At 39.4% G+C, this 25,782-nt stretch overlaps 2 protein-coding genes across 4 annotated transcripts in view; one reads left to right on the top strand and one right to left on the bottom strand.

Moving 5' to 3' along the window:
* Positions 1-11,322, top strand: part of thoc2 (THO complex 2) — a 37,312-nt gene extending 25,990 nt beyond the window's left edge. Inside the window, exons 28-39 of one of the 3 annotated variants that reach the window (XM_080749644.1) lie at positions 509-693; positions 1,467-1,642; positions 1,831-1,933; positions 2,285-2,670; positions 2,872-2,930; positions 4,531-4,566; positions 8,155-8,289; positions 8,426-8,495; positions 8,598-8,740; positions 8,902-8,978; positions 10,052-10,091; positions 10,583-11,322. In XM_080749644.1, coding sequence (XP_080605770.1) covers positions 509-693; positions 1,467-1,642; positions 1,831-1,933; positions 2,285-2,670; positions 2,872-2,930; positions 4,531-4,566; positions 8,155-8,289; positions 8,426-8,495; positions 8,598-8,740; positions 8,902-8,978; positions 10,052-10,079 — 1,398 coding nt within the window. In that variant the 3' untranslated portion in view covers positions 10,080-10,091; positions 10,583-11,322. Of the gene's footprint in view, positions 1-508; positions 694-1,466; positions 1,643-1,830; positions 1,934-2,284; positions 2,671-2,871; positions 4,008-4,351; positions 4,511-4,530; positions 4,567-8,154; positions 8,290-8,425; positions 8,496-8,597; positions 8,741-8,901; positions 8,979-10,051; positions 10,092-10,582 lie in introns of those variants that run through there. The other 2 variants (XR_013963077.1, XR_013963078.1) reach the window with 2 other exon arrangements.
* Positions 11,323-14,466: 3,144 nt separating this feature from the next.
* Positions 14,467-25,782, bottom strand: part of gria3a (glutamate receptor, ionotropic, AMPA 3a) — a gene marked incomplete at both ends in the record, with an annotated part of 87,694 nt that continues 76,378 nt past the window's right edge. Inside the window, 1 exon segment of the mRNA XM_080748916.1 lies at positions 14,467-14,712. Within this exon segment, the coding sequence (XP_080605042.1) occupies positions 14,467-14,712 (246 nt within the window).

The following is a 25,782-nucleotide window of genomic DNA, read 5'->3' as shown; positions in this document are numbered from 1 at the left end:
CTTCAAAATAAGATAACGGCGGTGATGCCAGCCTGAAGGTGGCATCGTGGACTTTATAATCCGTTAATTTCATGGGCACAAAATGAGTAAAAAAAAAAAACAATTCGACTGATTCGTTGATACAAAATAAATAGAAAATATATATTTAAAAAAAGGCTTCTCTATTATTCAATTAACCTACATGACCAATATTAAATCGGTTATTGATTCTAAATATTTAGATATATTTTCTGTTAATTGCCCAGCCCTACTACAGAGGTTCATGGAAGGTGTGTATTTGGCCAGTGGTTCTCAAAGTGGATTCCAGGGACTCCACTGTGGGTTCCTTTAGGGGGTCTAAATTGACCCATACAAGTCTGTAACTCAGTGTACAAATGGAACCAAATGAACCCTAACGGTTCCATTTGTACACTGTCAGAGTTAAGGGCGTACCTTGATATTTGAACGTTTTGAGAAACACTGTATTTAACAACTAACCCTCCATCTTCCCTGTTGTTGTGTCACCCAGGCTTCAGTCCACTGCCTTGAGACCGGGGAGTACACCCACATTCGAAACATCCTCATCGTTCTCACCAAGATCCTGCCCTGTTACCCCAAGGTGCTGAACCTGGGCCAGGCACTGGAGTGCCGCGTCCACAAGATCTGTTTAGAGGAGAAGGAGAAGAGGCCCGACCTCTATGCCTTGGCCATGGGGTAACAAAGCCCGACATCCGGCAGCTCTCAGTGGAGCTACACTGTTCATATACTGTACACAACATACACAATGTTTCCTGTGCTAACTGAAGTCAAAGCGGGTAGAGAGGGAAATGGTGTGTGTGTGTGTGTGTGTGTGTGTGTGTGTGTGTGTGTGTGTGTGTGTGTGTGTGTGTGTGTGTGTGTGTGTGTGTGTGTGTGTGTGTGTGTGTGTGAGTTTATAAGTGTCTATGTAGCTGCTTCACTGGATGAACTGATGCCCCTTTTCTACACTTGCTTCATGAACGATGCTTTGCTATAAGTGGCTATTGCATTTCAAATTTGTAGACATTGAGATGGTTATTCTTTGTATTCATTATGATAGTTCCAGAGATTGAACCATTGGTACATAAAGCTTGTGCGCATTCAAATAAGGTTTCCCCTTTCCGTCGAGGTAGTCTGTGGATTTAGCTGGGAGTATGTCAAAACTCATTTCAGGTTGCGATAGTTTTTGTCTCTGCTTGAGTGCACGCGTGGATGTGTTTGTGGTGGTGTGAGAGCCATATTTTATTATGGACAAAAGAACTGATTGAACCTCTAAAATGTCTGAGAGATACAGGTACATTATGAAGAAAGCTACTTGAACGTGGGTGGGTGGGTGGGTGTGTTGAATGCAGTAATATGTCCTCCTGTATGAGAAAAGACACTCGCTTCCACACGTGCCACGCTGAGTAAAGTTCTTTTGATCTCCTGACCTGTGCCTCGTTTAAACCGTTTATGCGTCTTATGCGCAGTTATTCAGGTCAGTTGAAAAGCCGGAAGGTGCACATGGTCCCTGAGAACGAGTTTCATCATAAGGAGCAGCCAGTGCGCAGCGCCACCCCTGCCAGCCAACAGAACGGCCCGGGCAGCACCGGCAAACCCACCACCAACACCAGCAAGACGGATGAGGGGACATCTGAGGAGGGCGGTGAGTTAGAGGAGAGACAGTATGTCCTTTCCTGTGTTTTTCCCCTTGGGGATGATGCTCTCTCTGGTTACCATCTGTCTCCTGTTTGACACTTGGTACGGTACAAATGTAATGAAGTGTGGTAACATTTTGATGTTGGCGTGATTGTGTGTTGTGCTCATCTTAGCTTTGCTTTTGTGTTTCAACAGATCGGGGCAAGGATAAATCTCAGGGGACGGCAAAACCTTTGAACAAAGCCAACAGCACAGCAGCCAAAGTAACCACCAGCAATGGCAATGGTGCTCTTAACAGGTAGGTTTGTAGTGGAAATGGGGGAAGGCACTTAACCATTTGTGTAATAGATAATAATATGATATAATATTATAATGTAATATAATAATAGTCCAATATAATCATCAAACTTTGGAATATTTTAATAGTAATTGTGACTGTTTATCTCTACAGGACCACAACAACACATTTGAACTAGTAATACGAGCTATTGTTTTTAAAGACATTTTCAAAAAAGTATTGTTTGACAAGAGAATTTTTGTTGCTATCAGAATGTATATCACACTTGGTAAGGTCTTTAGTCATATCTGTTGAACTGCAGTGGTTGGATCCCAAACGAAACGAAAAACAAACCCTTTATTTCCCCTTCAGCACTAAGCCCATCAAAGAGAGGGACGACAAAGAGAAGAGTGGGAAGGAGAAGAAAGACAAGAAGGAGAAGACACCAGGCAGCACTCCAGAGGCAAAGGGGGAGACCCGACGGGAGAAACAGAGGGAGGAGAGAGGCGGAAAGGAGGAGCGGGTTGCACGCGAGGGTAAGGAGAAGACGCCCAAGGCCGACCGGGAGAAGCTGAAGGCCGACGACAAGAGCAGCAAGGAGGACAAGGCCAAGACCGGCAACGGGGAGTCCCAGGAGACGTCCAGGGACCGGGACACCGTCAAGGAGTCCAAGAGCAAGGAGAAGGGAGACAGGACTGCTGCATCTGGGTCCCTCAAGTCACCAGTTCCCAGATCAGAGTCTGCTGAGTCTGAGAGGGGTAAGATTCACATTTAATGAGCTTCACTTCTTGTACTGTATTCCTTTCCTCTTTGGCATAAAATTAAGTCTTCAAATCCTGTAACAATCTGTGAGGTTGGGTTATAAGTTAACTTTTGAATGCAACAGCCCTGTGTGTTGTGACAATCTGCATAAAAACTAAAGTTTCCACTTCAATTCATTTTCCTTTTCATATATGCAGATCACAAACGGCGAAAGGTCGAGAGCCACTCTTCACCAGCGCACTCCTCATCTGTAAAGGTTAGTATGGCCTGAGGAAAGCTGTGCCCGTGTTTCTTCTCTATCTACCGGAGCGTTCCCATCTGTTGCCCATTCCATCGGCCCTCAAGAACCCAAAGGAGAGATCTCGTACATGCAGGCGTGGCATCTGGAATTCCCCCATCCAAAACCTTGGGAGTTGGAAAGCATTCCATGAACACTAGTATATTATTTTCCTGAATTGGGAGTGAAATCAAGGACTTAGCCAAGAGCATAATGTAAATAATATTTTTATATTGAGATATTTATATATTTTCATATTAAGGAAAGCAGTTATAGTGCCTTGAGAAGATTTTTCTTTTTTTACGCATTTCTACGTTCCCTGTGCTGTTTTTTCTTTTTCTTTTTGGAGAAAGAAGTATTTGCCTGAAAAATCGGATGTCCCTCCCTTTCCACTGGCAAGCTGAAAAAGTTTTTTTAACCCCCCAAAGAGCTGTATTTTAAGAATTAAAAGGCCAAGTTGAGATTTTTTTTGCTCCCCCTGCCCGTACTCTTTGGCGAGCTGAAGATTCCCCGGTCAAAATGCTGTCACTCATATTGCTCGTCCCTCATCGTGCCGGGATCCAGCGAGATGACGTCGGGTGTCTCCAGAGAGCCTCTTCCTGGTACAGAGGCACTTTTCTGCGGAAGCTGCATCATCTACCCTCAAGCCCAGCCCTTCGATCTCAGTTTTTTCACGCTCTGCATGCAGCCTGCACTTCAAGACAAGACAGGTGTCCAGGCGTTCCTGTCAGCCACGGCCCAAACCACCAGCTGCCAGCGTCCGTCACTACTACCTCCCAACACACACACAGCGGGAATCAAAGCCACCAGCACCTGAGGTCGGGCGGAGACGGAGAACGCCAATGTCGCTGTTTTGAATGGGCCAAAATATTGCCAAGGGGGGAAAAAGCACGCCTACCCCCTACAAAGAGAGAGAGAGAGGCAGGGAAGGTGTGGGCGAAGCCTCTGGAATCGACTGGAGCATTGCCCCAAACCACTGGAAGCTTGTGATAGGTCTTAATTTTACTCTTCCACCAGAGAAATAGGCTCCCCCTGAGTCTTATCCATTCCAGAACTGTAAGTGACAGCGACAATTTCCTATGTAGGGATGCAGCTCAAAGCACACAAGATTTCAGTGATTTTTGTCTCACACAGGCACACATGCACACACAAACTCGCATGTTATTTACACAACAGCACTTGCACTTTAGGCATAGTTACTTAACCAGCTGCACTGTAGGCCAGGGTTTAATAATGTGATAAAATTCCAGACACTTTTTATTACTGAGACTCATATTTATTTATTTATTGCATTCACTCAGGGTTCTTTTTTTTATTCTTTTTTTCTTGTCCATTTTAAATATTGACATTCCAGATGTTGAGCCTTATTAATTCTCCTCTATGTGATAACCTTGTCAAAGCCTTAGCTCTCGAAGGTCAGCGATCAAGGGAGAAAGAAGTATGCTGTCGGCCCGGTCCAGACCCCCCACCCCCACCCCTTCCCCCACTACCCTCCTTCCTTCAAACTCTACTGCTGTCTGACAACCTCCCCCACCCACCCCCCTCCCAGCTCATCTGTCATCTCCATTCATTCCTACAGGACAATAGCAACGAACCCAAGGATTCTGCACCCAAGGTTTGAAATGACTCTTCTACTACTACTACTACTACTACTACTACGACTGATACATTAAGCTGAGGGCCTGTCTCTCCTAGGGATGGGACGATATGAAAATTTCATATCACGATCATTGTGACAAAAGAAATCGCGATTTACGATATTACCACGATAATCAAAATCCATTATCCTGGGGCAGAACATTTGCCAAAAAATTGCAGATCTACAAGCTCACAATTGTGACGCGTTGTGAGCTTGTAGATTGGCTATTTTTTGGTAAAGACATTTGATAGAGGGTGGAAAAAAAGACAGTATCAAGTACGTATATTATAAGTACCTTTTACCAAGGGTTTAAGTGGTACCGGATATGCAGCTCGGCAAATAAAAGGTGAATTGATCCCAGTGCATGGCGGAGGACGATATCACAATAAATTAAATCTCCACAATACGATTATCTTGAGTGTGTTTTGATCACGATAAATGATAATATCACGTATCGTCCCATCCCTAGTTCTCTCCTTTATTTTTTGCTCCGTTTGTTGCCTAGATACAATTCACTTGGGGCGTTTTGTTTCCATCCTTCCAGTCTTTCTTAATGACACACTTGAATGAGCAGTTTTATTACCTTGGCACATAAAATTAATATTGCTGTGGACATTCATATTGAATTAGCCCTTAAACGTCATAGGGCTGACGGGTCCATTATAGCACACACTTATGGGAGAAAATGTTTTCTGAAAACAGTCTTGATTGTGTTTAAGGATTAAAAGCAGTTTAATTATTGCTCTTATTTTTTCATTGATTGTGCCACTGCGGTTTCTTCTCTTCTTGTGATTACTTAGACCTAAAAGAAAGTTTGTTTAGCAAACAGCAGTTTGTGGAAAATCCATGGAAAGAGAACCATTTAATCTATTGTACTGTGACTATTAACTGTTCAGTTAACTGTACAGACTGATCCAGTGTTGCATTGGCCCGGTCACGCGTGTACTCGCCCGTATTTTTTCTGACCAGTGTCACACCTCTCACATCATTAAAACCGCGGAGCCCCAAACATTGAATCACCAATAGGGCTGTCACGATTATGACATTTTACATGACGATTAATGTCACTCAATTAACTGCGATTAGCGATTTAATTGTGTTTTTGTCGGACAATTACATTTCTGTTTGGCTTTTAGGATTTGAAGTTGCACATGGCAATTCTGACACATAACTTAAATATACAAAGAAATTACTGACTGATATTTGACAACTTTATACTTAAAAAAGAACATTGATAGTGGAAATAGACGATCTACAAGCTCTGTGAGCTTGTAGATCTGCTATTTCCACTACTTTTTTTAAAGCGTCTTGTAGATCGGTTATTTCCACTACTTTTTTAAAAGCGTTTGAATAACATTTCTCAACATGGAAACGATTATGACGATTATGCAAAATAATCGCGATTACCTCAAATAATTGCGATTAGACGATTATGTAATAATTGTGACAGCCCTAATCATCAATGCAACATTGGTCTGATCTATTACTGATTGACTATTAATCTACCCAAAGTAGTAACATTTCTTAACTTGTTCAAACATGAATATATTTCCATATTCCTAACAGAACAATAGTTAAATGGTTATCATTGGCGTTATTAAAATAAATGATTATTAGAACTATTCTTTACTATCCTGTAGATGCATTTTATGGACAAATATTGCATTCTCATAAAGTGAAAACAAGCTGCATAATCAAAGAATTCTGTTGTGTGCCAGGTTAAGTGATGCTAGATGTTAATCTTAATTGTGTTGCATTCTAAATCCATTCCCTCAACTACAATGTTAAAAAGGAATCATCACCATTTTATGTGTTGGAATATGTGCATATTTAGGCATCCTGATGGCAATTTTCAAAACATGAAACGTACTGTTAGGAAACTGGCATCTAAAAAGTATAGAAACATTTTATTTTTAAGGAATGGATCATTATATCAGTACAAATCCTAACCAGACCAGACTGCCAGTCTGAACTCCTTTTTTTAAATTTTCTTTTTAAGTTATTACATTTCTGTGGTTAATCTGTTGAATTATGTATTGTCGTTGTCAGGCAAAGAGGAGAACCTTGTATGTCCAAAATGGTTACTTTTCAGCATTGGTGGAAAAAGTACCCAAATGTTTTACCTAAGTAAAAGTATCAATACTATGTTACAAGTAAAAGTCTGGAATTCAAAATGTACTTTAGTAAAAGTATGAAAGTGTTGATATCAAAATATACTTAAAAGTACCAAAAGTAAGAGTACAAAAATGTTTGAAAATAGCAAATCTACAACCTCACAAGTTGTGAGCTTGTATTTTCAAATAGGGCTTAAGTGGTTAATGTATGTTTTATAATATTATAATTTATATCTGCAAAGTAACTAAAGTCTCCAAATAAATGTAGTGGAGTAACAATATTTGGATGTAGAGGAGTAGAACTAAAAGTATTGGAAATTGGAAATGGGTATTTGTAAGTAAAGTACAAATAGTATATACAGTGCTGTGTTCTACCTGTCACGCGGGTATACAGAGTATGCTGTGAAGGTTTCTTTTTTGAAAAAGCATATGCCCACGTGAACCTTTCAAAGTAGCGTATCTGATAGGCATTATGCACTGGCGTATGCGCTTGCCACACGAATAGCCGCGGATCATAGATTATAGTATGCCCTAAAAAAAAGTCTAGAACACACCACTGAGTAAATGTACTTAATTACTTTACACCACTGCTTTTCAGGAAATGGAAATGAGAAACTGCGTTCCAATGGATCCAGTGTAGTTATTATTTACTCACAAGCTCTTGTTAATGCCTTTCTTTGGTTTAACATTTATGTAACCCACAGACAGACTTAGACACTTTCAAGTTGTTTCCACCTAGTGTCCCTTTTTGGGGGGCAAAAACATTAAAGCAGATCACCAAGCTCACAACGCATCCTGTTGTGACTTGTGAGCTTATAGATTTCAGGGCTATTTAATTATTGTGCAATAGTCTGTGCACTTTGCACCACATATTATTCTTGTACCATACCAGACTGGCATTGGTCTGTGGGGTAGGGCATTCACGAATAGTGATTTTTTTGTATTTGAATTATTCAACCTCAATAGTCAAATATTTGACATGAAATATATCATCCAATAAAAAACTAGCAATTCTCGGTATAGTAGTGACAGTTGCATTAGCTGGCTCTTCCTCCATCATGACATAGAGTTTGCCGGCTGGCCACTGTTTTCCCCACTGGTAATTAGTTCCGGGAGACGAAACGTGACGCATGACATCAGACATAGAGCATTAACCAATTCATCCACCAGGGGCATTGACAACTCTTATGACTTCCTATCTAGCCAAGCTGTATAAACCATGAAGAAATATTTTTATTTTTTTAAAGAGAGAAAAAATTAATAAATAAGCGAATATTCGACTTCGGTGAACAAGGTTGTATAGTGACTTTGATATTCGAATATTCTGTGAATGCCCTACTCTCCTACTGTGGGGTAGTTATGAAGTCAGACCTGTTTTGAATGGTACATCGAAAAAAATAATGCCCTTTTCTGGTTTGCTTTGTGTGTGTATGTGTGATTATCTTAACAGCACCACACCAACTACAATTCAGTTGCGCGATCCAAGAGCAGAGAGAAGGAATCGGACAAGAAAGAGACTGAGAACACACAACAAGGCCGATCGAAAGAGAAGAAAGAAGACAAGGATCGGAAAGAAAGGAAAAGAGTGAGAAATGTTATCATTCTATCGTTGGCATAAATGTTCTACTACAAGTGAAAATTCATGTTATTCAATATGTCAAATCATTACAGAACTTGACTTGCCTGGCATTATTTTGTGTCCTGTTGTCCTCTGTTTTTAGGACCATACTGTCAGTGACCGGGAAGCACCGACTCAAGAACCCAAACGTAGAAAAGATGAGAATGGCACCAGTAAGGACACTTGACACATCTTACTTATTTAGGCGTCTTCCCTATAAAACAATGATGCTGTACACGTTCAGATATTCACATTAGCATTGTCTTCTCATCCAGATTCCTCCAAAAACAGCAAGAGTACCAGTCCTTCCTCAGACTCTGCACTTTCAGCTGAAAAAGAGAAGAAGAGACCCAAATCCTCCAGTAAGGAGAAGGGAGAGTCGGCAAAACCTGAGAGAACCTCCTCTGGAGGCAAAAAGGTGAGCAGAACTATTCTCACTGCAAGTATCAAGTTTATATACTGTATGTAGTAAATCTAGAGCAAGTATAATGTCTCTGTTTTGTTACATGTTATTACTATCTTTATCATAGCAGTTACAGTTATTTCAGTTTATATGTTCTTTCTGTTGATGTGCTGCAGGAGTCCAGGCACGATAAAGAGAAATCCGACAAGAAAGACAAGAGGGACAGTAGTGGTGGGAAAGAAGAGAAGAAACAATATCCTTAAATGTAAATCCCAAACTGTGAGCACTTCTTACCATTTTATAGTGTGAATATTTTCATGTAAAAGTCGGGTGAATAACCCAACTTTAAAGTGGTTCATCACATTTAGTGATGTTCAACACTGACTTTTCTACATAAATAAAACTGATAATGACAACAATCGGTTAAATAAACTGTTGTGGAAGACACAGGAAAAGATTTTGGCATGATTTATTTTCAACTACACCTTTTTAACAGCATAGTCTCATGACTTGGTTACAAGAAGAGGAGTTGCCATTCAGTCTTGCAGTATCAATCACAGTACAACAGCCTTACATTCTTGTCTTTATTATAGCTGTGTGCACCATTGCTTCCTTTGTCCTTTTGGGTGGTGAAAGTTTTATAACAACTCATCATTTTTGTGTAACCAGAATGATGTAACTTTTAAATTCATGTTTACTTGTGGTAAGTGTGCTGTAGTTCACAAATTACAGGAGAGATGTTTTTATTTTAGCTAAACATGCAACTGCTCTGTCCGTACGGAATTGTGCCTACTATTGCCAAAGTTGAAATTTATGTTGCTAACCCTTGTTAGCAACATAAAAGTGCTATTTTCATCAACTATAGAATTCGGTGAAAATTAGAACAAAAGATTATTGGTCGTGAATTGACATTTACATTTAGCATCTAAATATTAGTTTATTATTTTAGTTGACTTTTAACAATGTTGTCTGTAGACAACTGTCTCATTGACTCATTGACCATGTTTAAAAGATGGGGTTGTTCTGGGGGTCAAATATGCATTTCACGATCATACCTAGCATGTAGTAGGAAGTAAAAAAAGGTTTATTTTAATGCAAATTCGTCCCCAACTCGTCATACTCGTCATTGGCGCTGTGGCACATTTATAAATATAACTCCGCAAACTTGTCATTAGTAGACAATGAGTTCATATTAGAATTTGTGGGTATAATGGCAGTTTTTAGAACCCCTAGTGAGGGCAGGTGGTTCTATGGCTTGTCAGGTCAGTTCAAGCAGGGTTTTTAGACTCTTATTGGATGATTCTTTGTTTCCCTTAACACTCACACTCATAAATCCTCTGAGAAGCACAGATAATGTGCAGTAAAGGTAAGCTATAATTTTCATGGATATTTTGATAAATTATGTCAGTGGTTTTCAACCCTTTTCATAATAAGGTCCACTATTTACAGTATATGGCATTTGAGCCACAGACCACCATTTCCATGCTGTATTGATGCTGGTACCAATAGGAGAGATAACAGGTCAATCAAAATAACAATTCTTGTACATTCTCTAATTGTGTAGACTTCTTATAAATGAAGTAATGCAGGTGTTTAACAATAATTTAACTCTTGAGAGTGTAAAATGGAACGGGTCCATTTGGTTTCATGTTACATTCTCAAGAGTTAAAGATCTATAAGGGTCCATTTGGTTACCAACTCTCCATGATTTAGCTGGGGACCACCTGTAACCCCCTCAAGGACCACTGGTTGAAAACCACTGAAATATGTTAACATTTTACCTTGAACTTCTGGTGTTACTTCATGGTCAGTATTTGGTAGCATTTCTCATCCACCCTATCCTATCCCTCTCTTTAGCAAAACTGGAGAAGCTGAGCTTTTTGTTTCAGAGACGGCTGTAACCCCATCTGTATCATCTTGTTATCCGGTTCTTTACTTTCTGCCTGTGTTGTTTTTGATATAATGCCCTGCAAGTGATGTTAGTTGTAGAATTCAAGAGTTTTTGTTTTTCATTTCAATTTATTTCAGCAAATGAGCTGAAAGCTTTTTTTTGTTTTTGTTCCTATTGGTATGGGCACAATGTGCTATTCAATACAGGAAATGTTATTCTTCTCAGAAATCTGGTTACTGTAGCATCAGATCATGCATTCAATAATCCTTAGGTTGAAAATGTGTCCTTTTTTATGTCATCAGAGTTCGCTTTTGCTTATTTTATTGGAATTAGCAGGCTTTCCATATTCACTTACCTCATACCCTTTAGAGTTACTTGTCTATTTATTTCTCTTTACCTTTTAATCCAAGCAAGACTTTAGGCAGAGGTGAGCAAAATGATACAAAGGACCAGTTTGTATATTATGTGTACAATAATAAAGATGGTAACATGTAATTCATGTCACTTTTTTTATGTCATGTCCTTTTGTGTTTTCAAGTTTTTACATAATTTATAAATTGCCAGTTCACCCTTGATGCAAATATAGAATTGTAAAGACAAAATAAAACAAACAAACAAAAACATCTAAAGCTCTGTTCTCCAAATACAACTGTTTTGAAATGACCTTTTGGAGTTTTTATCTGCTGTACTCGAGTGTATGCTTTTTTAAACCAATAAATAATAGTTTTCTTAGTGTGTCACTTTGATCGTGTCTCTTACCCTACTTCCTCCCGTTACGCAAAGTCGCTGTATTTGCTTTAAATTATAAATGGTCATGTCTGCCAATTGCCACCATTAAAGGTGCCGTAAATGATGTTTTTCTTTTGTTTTGTTAAAACATTAGTAGATAATCATTGCTAAAGAGTATTTTGTTCAGGATCAGAGGTCTCCCCAGCTATAGAAAATACATTTTCAGATGGGTTGCCAATTTCACCTTATCAGGAGAGAGAACCCATTTATCAGCTTAGTCTTCAAATTTATAGTGTTCCAGTTCTAACTATGTCTGACCACACAGTTTAAAAATGAACACAATTGGGTTTTTATTCAGAAGTGCTAATTTGAAATGGAAGCACACCCACACACATCAGAAGTGGTACTTCTAAATGTGCTGATCTAACTGTTGGGGCTACAGCTACTTATTTGCTTGCTTACTGAGCTACAGATTTTCTGAGGTGCTGAAAATGTTCAGAATGGCCATTCATAGGACCACAATAGCCTAAATGTTTTACTGTATCTCCGACTTATCCGTGATATATACTGTATACGTTATTTTTTTTACTCAAAGGGATCCATTTCTGTCCTTATGCCTAGACCTTTGCCATTTTCTACTATTTAAAAAAAATAGATCTACAAGCTCACAATGTGTCGATGTAGATTGGCTATTTGAAGTATTTTAAATGTTTTTCAAAATATGAAAAAAAGGCAAAGAAGTTTAGGGGTAAAACATATAGCTGAAAGTGTTTAATCAATGTGGGATGAGGTTCAATACATGGATTACCTCTACTGCTGGCCATTTTAGAAAGAAGAAAATGCATTTATGAATATATGTGACGTGCACCCCAACTCTAAACAGAGGGAACGCGGTGTGCCCTTTTACAATTTCTCAGAGAGCACCTTAAAGACACCTTTCAGTTCAAGGTCGAGTCTCGCCCTCAGGGCCAGGCCGTCTTACTGGTACTAAATATACTGTATCCCATTTCTCTATTACTTTTCATATAGTGTGCACAAACCCAAAACATTGTCATCACATGCCCTAGAGGCATAGACAGAAAGATGGAGGGACTTTGGGCCTGCCTCCAGATGGACATTTGTACTCTACTGAACACACCTGCCTTGTAGCCAGACAATATCACTGCGTGACATTTATTATATTTTTTCCCCCTTTTTTTGCAATGGCAGATCCGTCTGGAACCTGGCTACTGTCTTGTCATATATCGCCATATCGTGGCCTGAGCAAATTCAAAAAAGTTTCACTGCCATAGTTTGAACAGGACACAGTGAGATATTATTTATGAAACATACTCTGAATTGTCAATGGATCTAATAATGAATATACATACAAGATGAATATAAATGCTTTTATTTAGGAAATGTAATAAAACTCTTTGTACATGACCTCTCTAAAGAGGTTAGCTTTGCCCACATGCAACTCTCTTTCTTGAGGTGCAATTACAAATTGGAAAACCAAAACCAAAAGAGAAACAAACCTAAAATAAAAAATAAAACAGATCAAAATGTGATTGTAAGTTGACTCACTCAGACCTGTTTAGGGTTGCAGTTTGGTAAAACTATCAACCGAATTCACATGCTTTTTTTGTGTCGAGATGAATGTCTTGTTAAACTAAACAAATACAAGCAAACATGATTTGTAGCAACTAGCAACTTTAGTTTCTCTTTTTTTCCTCCTTAAGTTGAAGAGATGTCACTCAAACAGACACTTGGCTGTTTCCTTCTCCACGCTAGTTTACACTTCACCAGCTAAACTTCTGCATACACAGACACAGAAAAAGCTTGTTACAACCAAATATACTATATGTTATAATTTACCAAAATGTTAAAAGATTCACAACTGCAGATATTGCATTTAAATGAGCCTAGCTGCTAAATTTGTACAGTGTTGAATGAGGCTGGATGCTTATACCTAAATCATTTGAATATACTGTATGATTCAAAAGGGGTCAATCTCCTATATGCAAGTATTTGCTAAAGCAATTCTTACTGTTGTTTTGAATATTGCAGCATTATGGCACCAACTGTTTTAAAAGCTAACCGGACCTCAACAATTCTTGGTTCACAATGTTGGCAGTTTGTGACAAAAGTGATCTCATTGCTGTAGATTTAAACCAAGCATCTTATTGACTAAAGACACAAATTATGATATTGCCTTGTCCACACAGCCTTTGAGAATAAATTGACACTTTCTAAACCATTCGACTAGTTTAACATGACCAGCATTTTCTGAATAAGGAATAGGGTAAAATATCGTCACTTTTATTGATTGTATCTATTGAGTGAAGCTTGTCCTAATGATGCCACTGAAAATAGTCTTAGTAAATTAAGTAGGTGACGTCACTACACTAAATATAACATTAAAATCCAACATAACTTTTCACCACAAAAATATGTCTGCAAAGGATTTAAAACACGTATGTACTTCGGGATACCTTTGATTGCAAAATCATGGCATTTGCGTCTTTAAAATAGAAAATAAAACGTTCTGACACAGATTAAACCACTGATCTAGTTCTCTTCTGAAACAATGTTCCGCCTTATTTCCCAAATTGAAGTCTATTTTTCAAGTGAATTAAATTTCAATTGCATTGCCATGACACTGAAGGCTGCATAAGGCACTATAAAAGAGACAGATTCCATATTTCCAGAAGAACAAGTCCTGTTGTGTCATCATCTTTGGATGTTTGTGTCAGGCTTCGTGACCCATAGGATGAGCAGATGTTGACAGTAGGCTCAGGCCCAAGCTGATGACCAAGTCTTTTGCCTCCAGGATGCCAGACACAGCTTGTTGTATTCATACAGAGTGACTTTATCTCCATCCAGATAAACCGGCAGAACGGGACACCTTCGACATCTGTAAAGCCACCACAGGCATGTAGGGAATATACATGACAATTATTCCTGACTCTGCAACGGAAAGTCCGGAAAACAGGAATTCCTTCAGCAACAGTAATTTCAATAAGCAAAGACATTTCATTGATAATTAAATCTTAATTAAATGCATTGTAAATGTGTTGTTTAATCCACATTAAGCAAGCTAATAAAGGAAAGTGGCACAAAATGACAGGAGACATACCCCCTAGATTTTAACACTCTCTGTTCCATACACGTTGTAGCCTTCTCGGTATGTGGCAAAATTCTGGGCATTTGTTGGTGGGGCAGGTTTAAAGTTTTGTGCATTCTTTGCCAGTTTCAGTCTTTTGGTTTCTTGCCGTGACTTGTAGCAGAATTCTACCAAAGCCACGGTCATGGCCAGCCCAAGCCCCCCAACCAGAATATAGAAGACTCCAGCCACATTGCTCAGGCTTAGTGCACTTGTCTTGTCCTGGGGGGAGGTAGGGAACACTGTTAATAATTTTAAATTGATAGTGAGGCTGGCCTCAGCCAGACTCATATCCAGCTTTGAAGTAGACCAGTCACACTATATCTGAACTAAACATTCCCAAAAATTCTAAACAACGTAAAATGAGGAGACAGCAAATCCCTTGCAGATAGTTGCCTGCTGTTATGTAGACCTGGGGTAATCTGAGACTGACTTACAGAGTGACTTTCCTGTCAAAGTTAAAGCTGCAGTGATTTCCTACTTAAGGAGTGAAATGTCACTCCCCAGTTGCAGAAATAGTAAGCTAGCCCTTTTCTACTCTAAAAGAGCTGGATTGGTGAATGTAGAGAGAAAGGCTCCATCTATCCTACCTTGTGGTCTCTTTGCAAGGTCACCCCTAAAGGAAGGTGGTCAGAGTCGTACAGGTCTAAACATTAAGCCCTGATTTGACTCTAATACCTATTCAACTTATCCTTTGTCACACTGCATCTTGAAATTTAAAAGTGATAAGCTGTGGGAATTGAATTGAACCATTTTGCTGCAATTAAAAGCCAAACATAAATATTGAAATTCCTTTATATGGGTTTTACCATTCGTATTTAACCCAAAGCCTTGATAGGGTGATATCATATTGATCTCCACTTTGGATCACAGTCTCTGAATCACCCACCAAACTCAGTTGGTTAAACTAGTTTAAATCTATAGAATTAAAAAAATAAGCAACCCAGTAGCAAATGTAATTTACTGTGGCCATTTAACACCAGTTGTCTGTATGGCAAGTTGGTGTGAAATGGTCTGTTTGGAGTTTCTCACAATAAGGAAACTTGCTGGTAGCGGGTAATGCATAATGCATTAATTATACTCATGTTGCAAACAAATGAATAAGAACACAAATAAACAACATTTCAATAGTGGTTTGGACAAGAAAAAAGCAGTATGATGGTTGCAATTCCATGATTCAAGTTTCATAATTGTATGAGTACATAATAATTTTTACATGCTGCACTTTTGTTTCATCTAGATTGTCAAACTGTCTAGACATTGATGAAAATAATGTTTAAAATAATGAATGATGATTATGATAGATAATGATAATAGTGGAAGTAAGTGAAATAAGCATACTGGTAACTATTAACAATATAAAATAATATTGTCCCTGTGTCTTGCAGATATGTTATTCAAGGGACAGCCAAGCAAGTGTTCTATATTTTTAGTATGCTTTTGAAGAATGTATGCTTTAGATGTTTGCATATGAGCAGTTAAGTCAAAATGCAATTTGTATAAAAAGACCTGCAGCGACTGACCTTACTTCCAGAGTCCTTGGTTCCACATTCACCTTTATCGTACCACCATTTGTTTTTCAGCTTGTCTAAGATGCCTTGTTCACTGAGTTTCAATACTGCAAGGTTTACAGGAGTTCTTCACGTGGGAAATAACATAAATAACATTATATTATGTTATTTTATGTTATTCAACTTTTAATCTACTTTATACTGTACAAAGCGATACGAGTAGGGTGCTGGCCAAGACATCACAGATAGCAAGCAAACACTAGCTGTGACTTTATTAATAAACCATAACTACCCTAGCGTGCCAGACCCCACGTATATCGCTTTGAGTAATCGGCACACACTGTTCAAGGTAGAATATATTTGAACTTGCGGAGTAAGAAGCTGCCGCATTGCTTTGTACAAAAAAGAGGTGGGATTGCTGTGGGCACAATCTCTATGTGCAGCTTTTTAAATAATTAATTAGGTGGATCTGACAGGAACCCTTTCTTGACTAATAAAGAAATTAAAAAAAGGCAGTCCACTTTCATTGTCACAGCAAAGACGAGTGCTAATTCAACTCTGAGAGTGTAAGAATTGACCTGGGGTAAATGTTTACGCTCTCAAGAGTCAAAATAACATTCAGGATTTTGTGTGACTGGGTAGCCAATGTCTCACAAAGCCACCCCTTTCTTCATAGACAACCACAGAGCGTTTCATAATGAAGACTATCATGCTGCCAAGACTGCTTTGCAAATATGAATCAAGACAAAACATCAAAAAGACTAGCTTGTTGTTGTTATGCACAGATTTTGTAGCAGTAATGACAGTAATGTGGCCCTTTGCATTGATGTTCATTTTAAATGTCTCTTAGGTATTGCACTAGGTGTTGCTCAGCAGCAGAGTCTTTGTAAGACAGCTCCTATACCCTATAAATAATCAGCCATATGGCAGATAGATTTGTCTGAAGCTGTCTGGAGAGACTTTAATCTTTGGGTTGAGGAGAATCTTTCTTTTGGCTTTTGTTTTGCAAGACATTATGCTGGACTCACTTGACTGCTACATGTCCATGCTTATTTTCGTACAGAAAAAAATATAACAAATATAATGTATTCACCACTGAATTATTAGCATATAAATCAAATAGATGATACTCGACATAGAGTATAAACAAAAAAAAGTGGATATCATGCATGATCAATATGCCTATTGAATGGTTTCTTATAGCCAACCTGTAACCAGTTATCCAACAAGTCTTATTCCCTGCAGTTTTCTGCAAGTAACAGATTGGGACATCTACACTAGTAGTAGAAAAATCACACCCGTGTGAAGTGGAGCTGTGTGTGTGTGTGTGTGTGTGTGTGTGTGTGTGTGTGTGTGTGTGTGTGTGTGTGTGTGGATCATGTGTACCGATTTTTGTGACATTGGAAGAAAATATGTAGGAAAAGGAGCAAAAAGTGTGTTTTGGAGAAAATTCAAGATGGCGGAAAATCTATCATGGCGCAAATGGGCGTGGCCTATATGGGGAGATGCGTCATGACCCAAGGAATCCAGGGAAAAAATATTTTTAATTTTCCGACCTACGGTTCAAGAGTTACAGGCCAAAACGTAAAGTGGGGTGTTATAGCGCCACCATGAGGCCAAATGACACAATTATTTTTTATTTAATCCTTGAAATCATTATGAACCTCCTCTCCAAGTCTTGAAACTGTAGCCCCTGTGGTTTGCGAGAGACAAATAATTGAATGTGAGTTTTTGCGATTCCCATTCTAAGTCAATGGGGAAAATTAATTCACTAATAAATTAATATCAATTAAACTATAGAACCTTTCTCTTAGAAAAGTAATAGCCCACGATTCCCGAGTAAGCCGGTCGATTTGACATATGGCGCGAGTGTTTGGTGGCAAAACTGTGGGACTAGTGGCGTGCCGAAGTTTAGGAAGTTCAGGCTACATACACACAGACAGACAGACAGACACACACACAGACCCACACAGCCACGTATAGGGAGCCTGTGTTTCACACAGCTCCAAAAATCACACCCGTGTGAAGTGGAGCTGTGTGTGTGTGTGTGTGTGTGTGTGTGTGTGTGTGTGTGTGTGTGTGTAGATCATGTGTACCGATTTTTGTGACTTTTGAAGAAAATATGTAGGAAAAGGAGCAAAAAGTGTGTTTTGGAGAAAATTCAAGATGGCGGAAAATCTATCCTGGCGCAAATGGGCGTGGCCTATATGGGGAGATGCGTCTTGACCCAAGGAATCCAGGGAAAAAAGAATTTTAATTTTCCGATCTACGGTTCAAGAGTTACGGGGCAAAACGTAAAGTGGGCCGTTATAGCGCCACCATGAGGCCGAGTGATGTAATTATTTTTCGATTCATTCTTAAAATCATTATGAATCTCCTCTCCGAGGTTTGAAACTGTAGCTCCTATGGTTTACGAGAGAAAAATACTTGAAAGTGATTTCTTGCATTGTCCCATTATAAGTCAATGGGGACAATTAAGCGTCGTTTTTTGCCGATTACGTCGGCATGGTAAGGCGGATCGGAACGAAAGGTAATAGAACACCATTCCCGGCCGAGCCGCACATTTTGATGTATATATTGCGCGAGTGGCGTAAATGGTGCGGCACTAGTTACGCGCCGAAGTCAGGCTACATACACACACACAGACACACAGACAGACAGACACACACACAGACCCACACAGCCACGTATAGGGAGCTGCACACAGCTCCAAAAATCACACCCGTGTGAAGTGGAGCTGTGTGTGTGTGTGTGTGTGTGTGTGTGTGTGTGTGTGTGTGTGTGTGTGTGTGTGTGGATCATGTGTACCGATTTTTGTGACATTTGAAGAAAATATGTAGGAAAAGGAGCAAAAAGTGTGTTTTGGAGAAAATTCAAGATGGCGGAAAATCTATCATGGCGCAAATGGGCGTGGCCTATATGGGGAGATGCGTCATGGCCCAAGGAATCCAGGGAAAAAATATTTTTAATTTTCCGACCTACGGTTCAAGAGTTACAGGCCAAAACGTAAAGTGGGGTGTTATGGCGCCACCATGCGGCCAAATGACACAATTATTTTTTATTTAATCCTTGAAATCATTATGAACCTCCTCTCCAAGTCTTGAAACTCTAGCCCCTATGGTTTGCGAGAGACAAATAATTGAATGTGAGTTTTTGCGATTCCCATTATAAGTCAATGGGGAAAATTAATTCACTAATAAATTAATATCAATTAAACTATAGAACCTTTCTCTTAGAAAATAGCCCACGATTCCCGAGTAAGACGGTCGATTTGACATATGGCGCGAGTGTGTGGTGGCAAAACTGTGGGACTAGTGGCGTGCCGAAGTTTAGGAAGTTCAGGCTACATACACACAGACAGACAGACAGACACTCACACACACACACACACACACACAGACCCACACAGCCACGTATAGGGAGCCTGTGTTTCACACAGCTCCAAAAAGTTAGAAGCCCAACTATTGGCCCAGACAGCTGGCATAGCGGTCCAGGCACCTATGCTCCAATATACCCTGACAGTGCGTTGCGGGTTTCGAGTCCCATTACGGACAATCTTTTCTGCATATCTTTCCTCATCTCTGTCTCCCTGTTTCCTGTCTGTCTCATACTGAAACTATAAAATAAAGCCCCCAAAGCATAAAGAAGCTCAACTGTTATAGCTTTTGTGGATCACAGACCACTGATTCATGTACCTGACAAAGGGTGGAAATGTAAACTTGCATGAGGAATAGTGTGCATATCTTTTTCTTGAAAAAACCTGATTCAATTTCCATTTGGATGTGTGTGTAGCCTATAGTATCTTGGACTGCAAGCCCAACTGTTCATAGCATTTAAGGGCCGCAGAGTGTGCAGACCACTGGTTATTACCATGTCCAAGGTCGCTGAACCATGGTTTGCCTGCATCTCAGACTTTTCCACAGACATCTAACATTTTGAGGGGAAAACAAGCCTTACTGACAGTCTCTTTCTGGGTGTTGTCAGCACTTTTCACTTGGTCATCAATTACACTTGCATTGGAGTCTACAGCACAGCCATCATCATGAGTCATGGACCAGTTGGATTGCACCACCTGCTACTCTGCCCCAGTGCCCCATTGTAGTATTGTACCCAAGGACTGGAGACATAAGCTGGTTGCAGCAACGTTTTTGCGGCACAAGCTACGGAAGGACATCTGATATTTCAATTCTGCCTACGTGGAGTGCCTGCATGTCTATGTTCACTACCACATCAAAGTGCCATCAGCCTTATTTGAGATGCCTGAGCGACAGTTCAACCATAAATGGCACATTTATATGGCGCCTTTATCCAAAGTGCTTTACATTCACACACCGACAGCAGAGGAACCTTCCGATTCCCAAGCAGCCGCTCTACGGCCTGAGCCACTGCTGCCCCATCATCATCAGAGAGCATCATGTCAACATGGTCCCAGAGGCTGTTCCTCTGGTGTCCACAGCAATGGCCATCACAGCGCCAGCATCCATTGGCAACTGGGCAGCCCGGTTCGGCATGCCATCTCACATCAATTTAGACCCCTAATTAACCTTGGACTTCTTGGCTGTCAATGCCCAGAGCTTTGGGATGAAACATCATCGTACAACTGTGTTCCATCTGCAGGCCAACAGCCTGTGTGAACGTTTCCAGTGCATCCATATAAAGCCTCTTTGAGAGCCAGCCTGAAGGAAGTCAGTTGGCACGATTGGCTTCCATGGATGCTGCCGGGGTTCAGGACTGAACCAAAACAAAACCTACATTCCAAGTCTGTGGAAGCTGGTGTACTGCAGTGGAAAAAGTACTCACATGTTTACAAGTAAAATTCCAGAATTCAAAATTTACTTGAGTAAAAATACAATATTGGCATCGTAATTTACTTAAAGTACCAAAAGTAAAAGTACTGGCCAAAATGTATATATAGGGCTGAAGTGGTAAATGTTTAGTAATAATAATCAAACTAGTTAAAGTGTTCAAATAATTGCAGTGGAGTAAAAGTATAATGTTTGGATCCGAAATGTGGTGGAGTAGAAGTAAAAGTATTGGAAATTGGAAATACTCGAGTAAAGTACAAATACCTCAAAATTTTACTTAAGTACAGTCCTTAAGTAAATCTACTTAGTTACTTTCCACCACTGGTGTACATACAGACAATCACCCAGCTCAGTGATTCTTCGTGCCCAGGTCTGCTTCCCTCCAGCGTTCCACCATGCAAGTGTTTTTTGCAGCCATTGTGTCCACATGCCAACATATAGGCTGCCCTAGCTCTGGTCCATAGCGTTAGTGGAGTTCTCCCTAACGCTATGTTCCTCTACCTCCGTATTCCTTGGCAAAACCGGAAAACCCCGCCGTCTGGTCCGAAAATAACAAAAACTGTTTCGCCCCTCATCAAACCAAAGGTATCAGTGGACAGTTGATAGCTTACTCTACTTAGTGGACGAGGTCTGAGCCCCCCACCACACGATTAAAATACATTTATAGGGCAAAATGAATAATATTCTACCGGATGGAGACCCCATTTCTTCTCGTTTTTCACTATTTGTCGTCGCCATCAAGGTGCCAACTCACTACTGCCGCGCAGGTCAGAGGACCGAATTACAATGAACATTAGTCTCACTGGGTGTTATTCAACTCTGCGACGTTGGAAGCGCTGTTTCGTAACAACCTGGAAGAGCGTCTCCATCCGGTGGAATATTTTTCATTTTGCCCTAGAAATGTATTTTAATCGTGTGGTGGGGGGCTCAGACCTCGTCCACTAAGTAGAGTAAGCTTTCAACTGTCCACTGATACCTTTGGTTTGATGAGGGGCGAAACAGTTTTTGTTATTTTTGGACCAGACGGCGGGGTGTTTTGCCAAGGAATACGGAGGTAGAGGAACATAGCGTTAGGGAGAACTCCACTAACGCTATGGACCAGAGCTAAGGCTGCCCCAGGCTTAGGTCCCAGCCAGACTGCCTCTGCTTACTGGCACCATTGTCAAACATAATAATAACTAGAAAAGAAAATTTCTAAGAAATTGTCATTCAAAAGTCATAACATACAAGACAATACAAAACAGACAGTGAAAGACAGAAAATGCTTTTCACTGGTCTTGAACCACCAACCTTTGGTTTTCCAGGCAAAGTTCTTTCCTCTGTGTTATAGAGCCATAGTAAGTCTACAGGGGACAACAAAGTTATTAATCTCATAGGATTCAGAAGCCTAAACTTTCTTTTCATAATTTAAACGTTTTTTATTTTTTTATTTTTTCTATTTAGGTGGACAGTGAAATACAGAAAATGTTCATAAAGGTGTCAAAGGAGATTCATTTTTGCCCCTGTAGACTTAATATGGCTCTATAGCACAGAGGAAAGAACTTTGTCTAGAGACCCAAAGGTTGGCGATTCAAAACCAGTGTAAAACATTTTCTGTCTTTCACTGTCTGTTTTCTATTGTCTTGTATGTTATGACTTTTGAATAAAGATAGGAAAGCGGTAGAAAGCATAGGTGGAGAGCCTCTGCGCAGTGCCATTTCCTAAGAGGAGGAAAATTTGGTGATTTTTTTCAACTTGGTCAATTTTATTTTTTAATAAATCTTTATTCAAAAGTCATAACATACAAGACAATACAAAACAGACAGTGAAAGACAGAAAATGCTTTCACTGGTCTTGAACCACCAACTTTTAGTTCTTTAGGCAAAGTTCTTTCCTCTGTGCTATAGAGCCATAGGAAGACTACAGGGGACAACCAATTATTAATCTCATAGGATTCAGAAGCCTAAGCTTTCATAATTTAAAAGTTTTTTTTTCTTTTAGGTGGACAGTGAAAGACAGAAAATGTTCATAAAGGTGTCAAACAAGATACATTTTTGCCCCTGTAGACTTAATATGGCTCTATAGCACAGAGGAAAGAACTTCGCCTAGAGAACCAAAGGTTGGTGGTCCAAGACCAGTGAAAAGCATTTTCTGTCTTTCACAGTCTGTTTTGTATTGTCTTGTATGTCATGACTTTTGAATAAAGATTTATTAAAAAAATAAAAAATATAAATGGAGGAAAGCGGTGGAAAGCATAGGTGGAGAGCCTCTGCGCTGTGCCATTTCCTAAGAGGAGGAAAATTTGGTGAATTTCTTCAACTTAGTCAAGTTTTTTTTTATAATTTTTATTTTTTTAATAAATCTTTATTCAAAAGTCATGACATAAAAGACAATACAAAACAGACAGTGAAAGCTTTTCATTGGTCTTGAACCACCAACCTTTGTTTTTTTAGGCAAAGTTCTTTCCTCTGTGCTATAGAGCGATAGTAAGTCTACAGGGGACAACAAAGTCATTAATGTCATAGGATTCAGAAGCCTAAACTTTCTTTTCATAATTTAAACTTTTTTTTTTTCCATTTAGGTGGACAGACAGAAAATGTTCATAAAGGTGTCAAAGGAGATTACTTTTTGCCCCTGTAGACTTACTATGGCTCTATAGCACAGAGGAAAGAACTTTGCCTAGAGAATCAAAGGTTGGTGGTTCAAGACCCGTAAAAAGCATTTTCTGTCTTTCTGATGTCTGATTGGCTAAGTTGACCGTAATCTTTTTTACTGCTTCCTGATTGGTGAAGTTGATTGTAATATTTTTTGCTGCTTCCTGATTGGCTAACTTACTATATAATGGTGACGTCACCGAGAATCCTGCTTCCTGATTGGCTAACTTACTGTATAACGGTGACGTCACCGAGAATACTGCTTCCTGATTGGCTAAGTTGAGCGTTATAATTATTGCTGCTTCCTGATTGGCTATGTTTACGCAATGTTTGCGTTTGGGACTTTTTGCACCTGCATAAAATTACCAGAGGAAGTAAAAACCCTATTTTATTAAATTGTTTGTTTCTGGCTGGTAGGTTAACCGCAATTAGGCAAATATCTTCTGGTCATAAATGTACTTAAAAGCAGGTGCATTTTGGGTGAGGCAAATTTAAGAAGCATTCACCCAAAATTGCACATAAATAATAACTATAAATAACAATCTGTCCCATTCCCCTAACACTATTCATTTTTTTACAGTCAACATTATTACCAAACCTCAAACATGGAAAACAGTAGGCTACAACATCCTGGAATTTTCAATATACTGCTGTTAGATAGCAAAACCATCATTTGGAACGGTTTAATATTAATGTAATAATGAGCAAACTTTTGACAAACCACCAGGTGGTGTAGTTGAGTATTTAAATAATGTTCTCTAGTGCTGCCTCTCTAATCTAGAGGAGCCAGAATGATGGATTTCTGAATTTAAAAGCACTCAAATGGAAAATAAATAAATACAAAAGAAAAAAGGGGGAAAAAAACGAAAAAAAAAACATTGGTTTTGCTACATGGAAAATGGATTTTAGATAGGAAAATGTCAGTGGAAACCAGTTTCTGTCATCCTGTAGACCAGCAAATAGATGATCTTGTTCATTAACTAGAAAAATATTGTTCCTTCGAAACAATTGTGGGCTCGCTTCAAGCCGGAAAACAATGGCTATAAAAGTACAAAATGTCAAGATCGCAGGCAGTGCTCTCTTTGACGTTACTGACGTCAAAGATTGGTCCATTTTGTTCCAAAAATGTGTTGTGCAAAAGTTGACCCGCTGGTGGCGCTATAACAGGCCAATGTAAGAAGGGTGGTATCTGTTCCTTGACCTATTGGGAATGTGCTTGCAAGATTTCACGCACATTGCAGGCTGTGTTCATGATTTGAGGTGTTTTTGGCTTTGGCCACTTTATCGCTGCTTGCAGCTATATTTATTATTATTATTTTATATTTTTTTTGTGTGCACTTCATAGGCATGTTAGATAAAGGTCCTTAGATTGCGTGTAGAATGTTTCATGCAAATTGCAAAAAAAATCCTAGAATAAAAACGGGTTTAAGCGTTTTACAAACTGCTCAAAATTATATAGCGCCCCCCTTTGGCCATTTGGGGTAAGATTGGTTTCAGTGATATTTGAACTAACCCTCTACACTATTTTGTCATGAAAATCTGACTTTGCATGTATGTTTTAGAGGCAGAAGAATAATTTGCATAAAAATGCAATATTGTTTGAATTATTTAAAAAAGCATGTTTCAATGTTAAAGAAATCCGATCTGACAGATCTTTAGATATCGGTCCAAAGTTCACGTAAAAAAAGTTTTGTGCACGTGACGCGAAAATTCCAGAATAAAAGCGGGTTTACGCGTTTTACAAACTGCTCAAAATGGCGGAAAATCGAAGGGCGGAGCTTACTTAACAACGACACAGATGTCTTCCGCTTGAGTCAAAGCACGCGTGTAACAAGTTGCATGTCTTCAAACGAAACGAGTCATGACTTATGCCCGTTTGAAGTTTGAATTTTCAGACGCTTCGTATAGCGCCCCCCTTTGGCCGATTGGAATAAAATTGGTTTCAGTGATACTTTGACTAACCCTCCACATATTTGCCAAATGCCATGAACGTGTAACTTTGCATGTATGATTTAGAGGCCGAAGAATAATTTGCATAAAACCGCAATATATATTGAATTATTAAAAAATCATTATTTAACGTACAAACTTCTCACCACATAGCCTGTGTAGATATAGGTTCAAAGTTCATGTGAAAAAAGTTTTGTGCACTTGACGCGAAAATCCCAGGAGGAGATAGATTTTTACTGTTTTTCATATAATTCCGAATTGTGGGAGACCTAAAGGTCAGAGGTCAAAAGTTAGAGGGTAAAAGTTGTTCGGCATGAGGAGACGCATAAGTGTATACAGGTTTCATGGCTGTATGTATAACACAGCATGAGCTATACCTGTTCAAAGATCGCA

Source organism: Nannobrachium achirus (genome assembly GCF_963921795.1).
Source record: "Nannobrachium achirus genome assembly, chromosome: 19".
NCBI classification, from domain to species: Eukaryota; Metazoa; Chordata; class Actinopteri; order Myctophiformes; family Myctophidae; genus Nannobrachium; species Nannobrachium achirus.
This window is presented reverse-complemented; position numbering and strand designations above follow the sequence as displayed.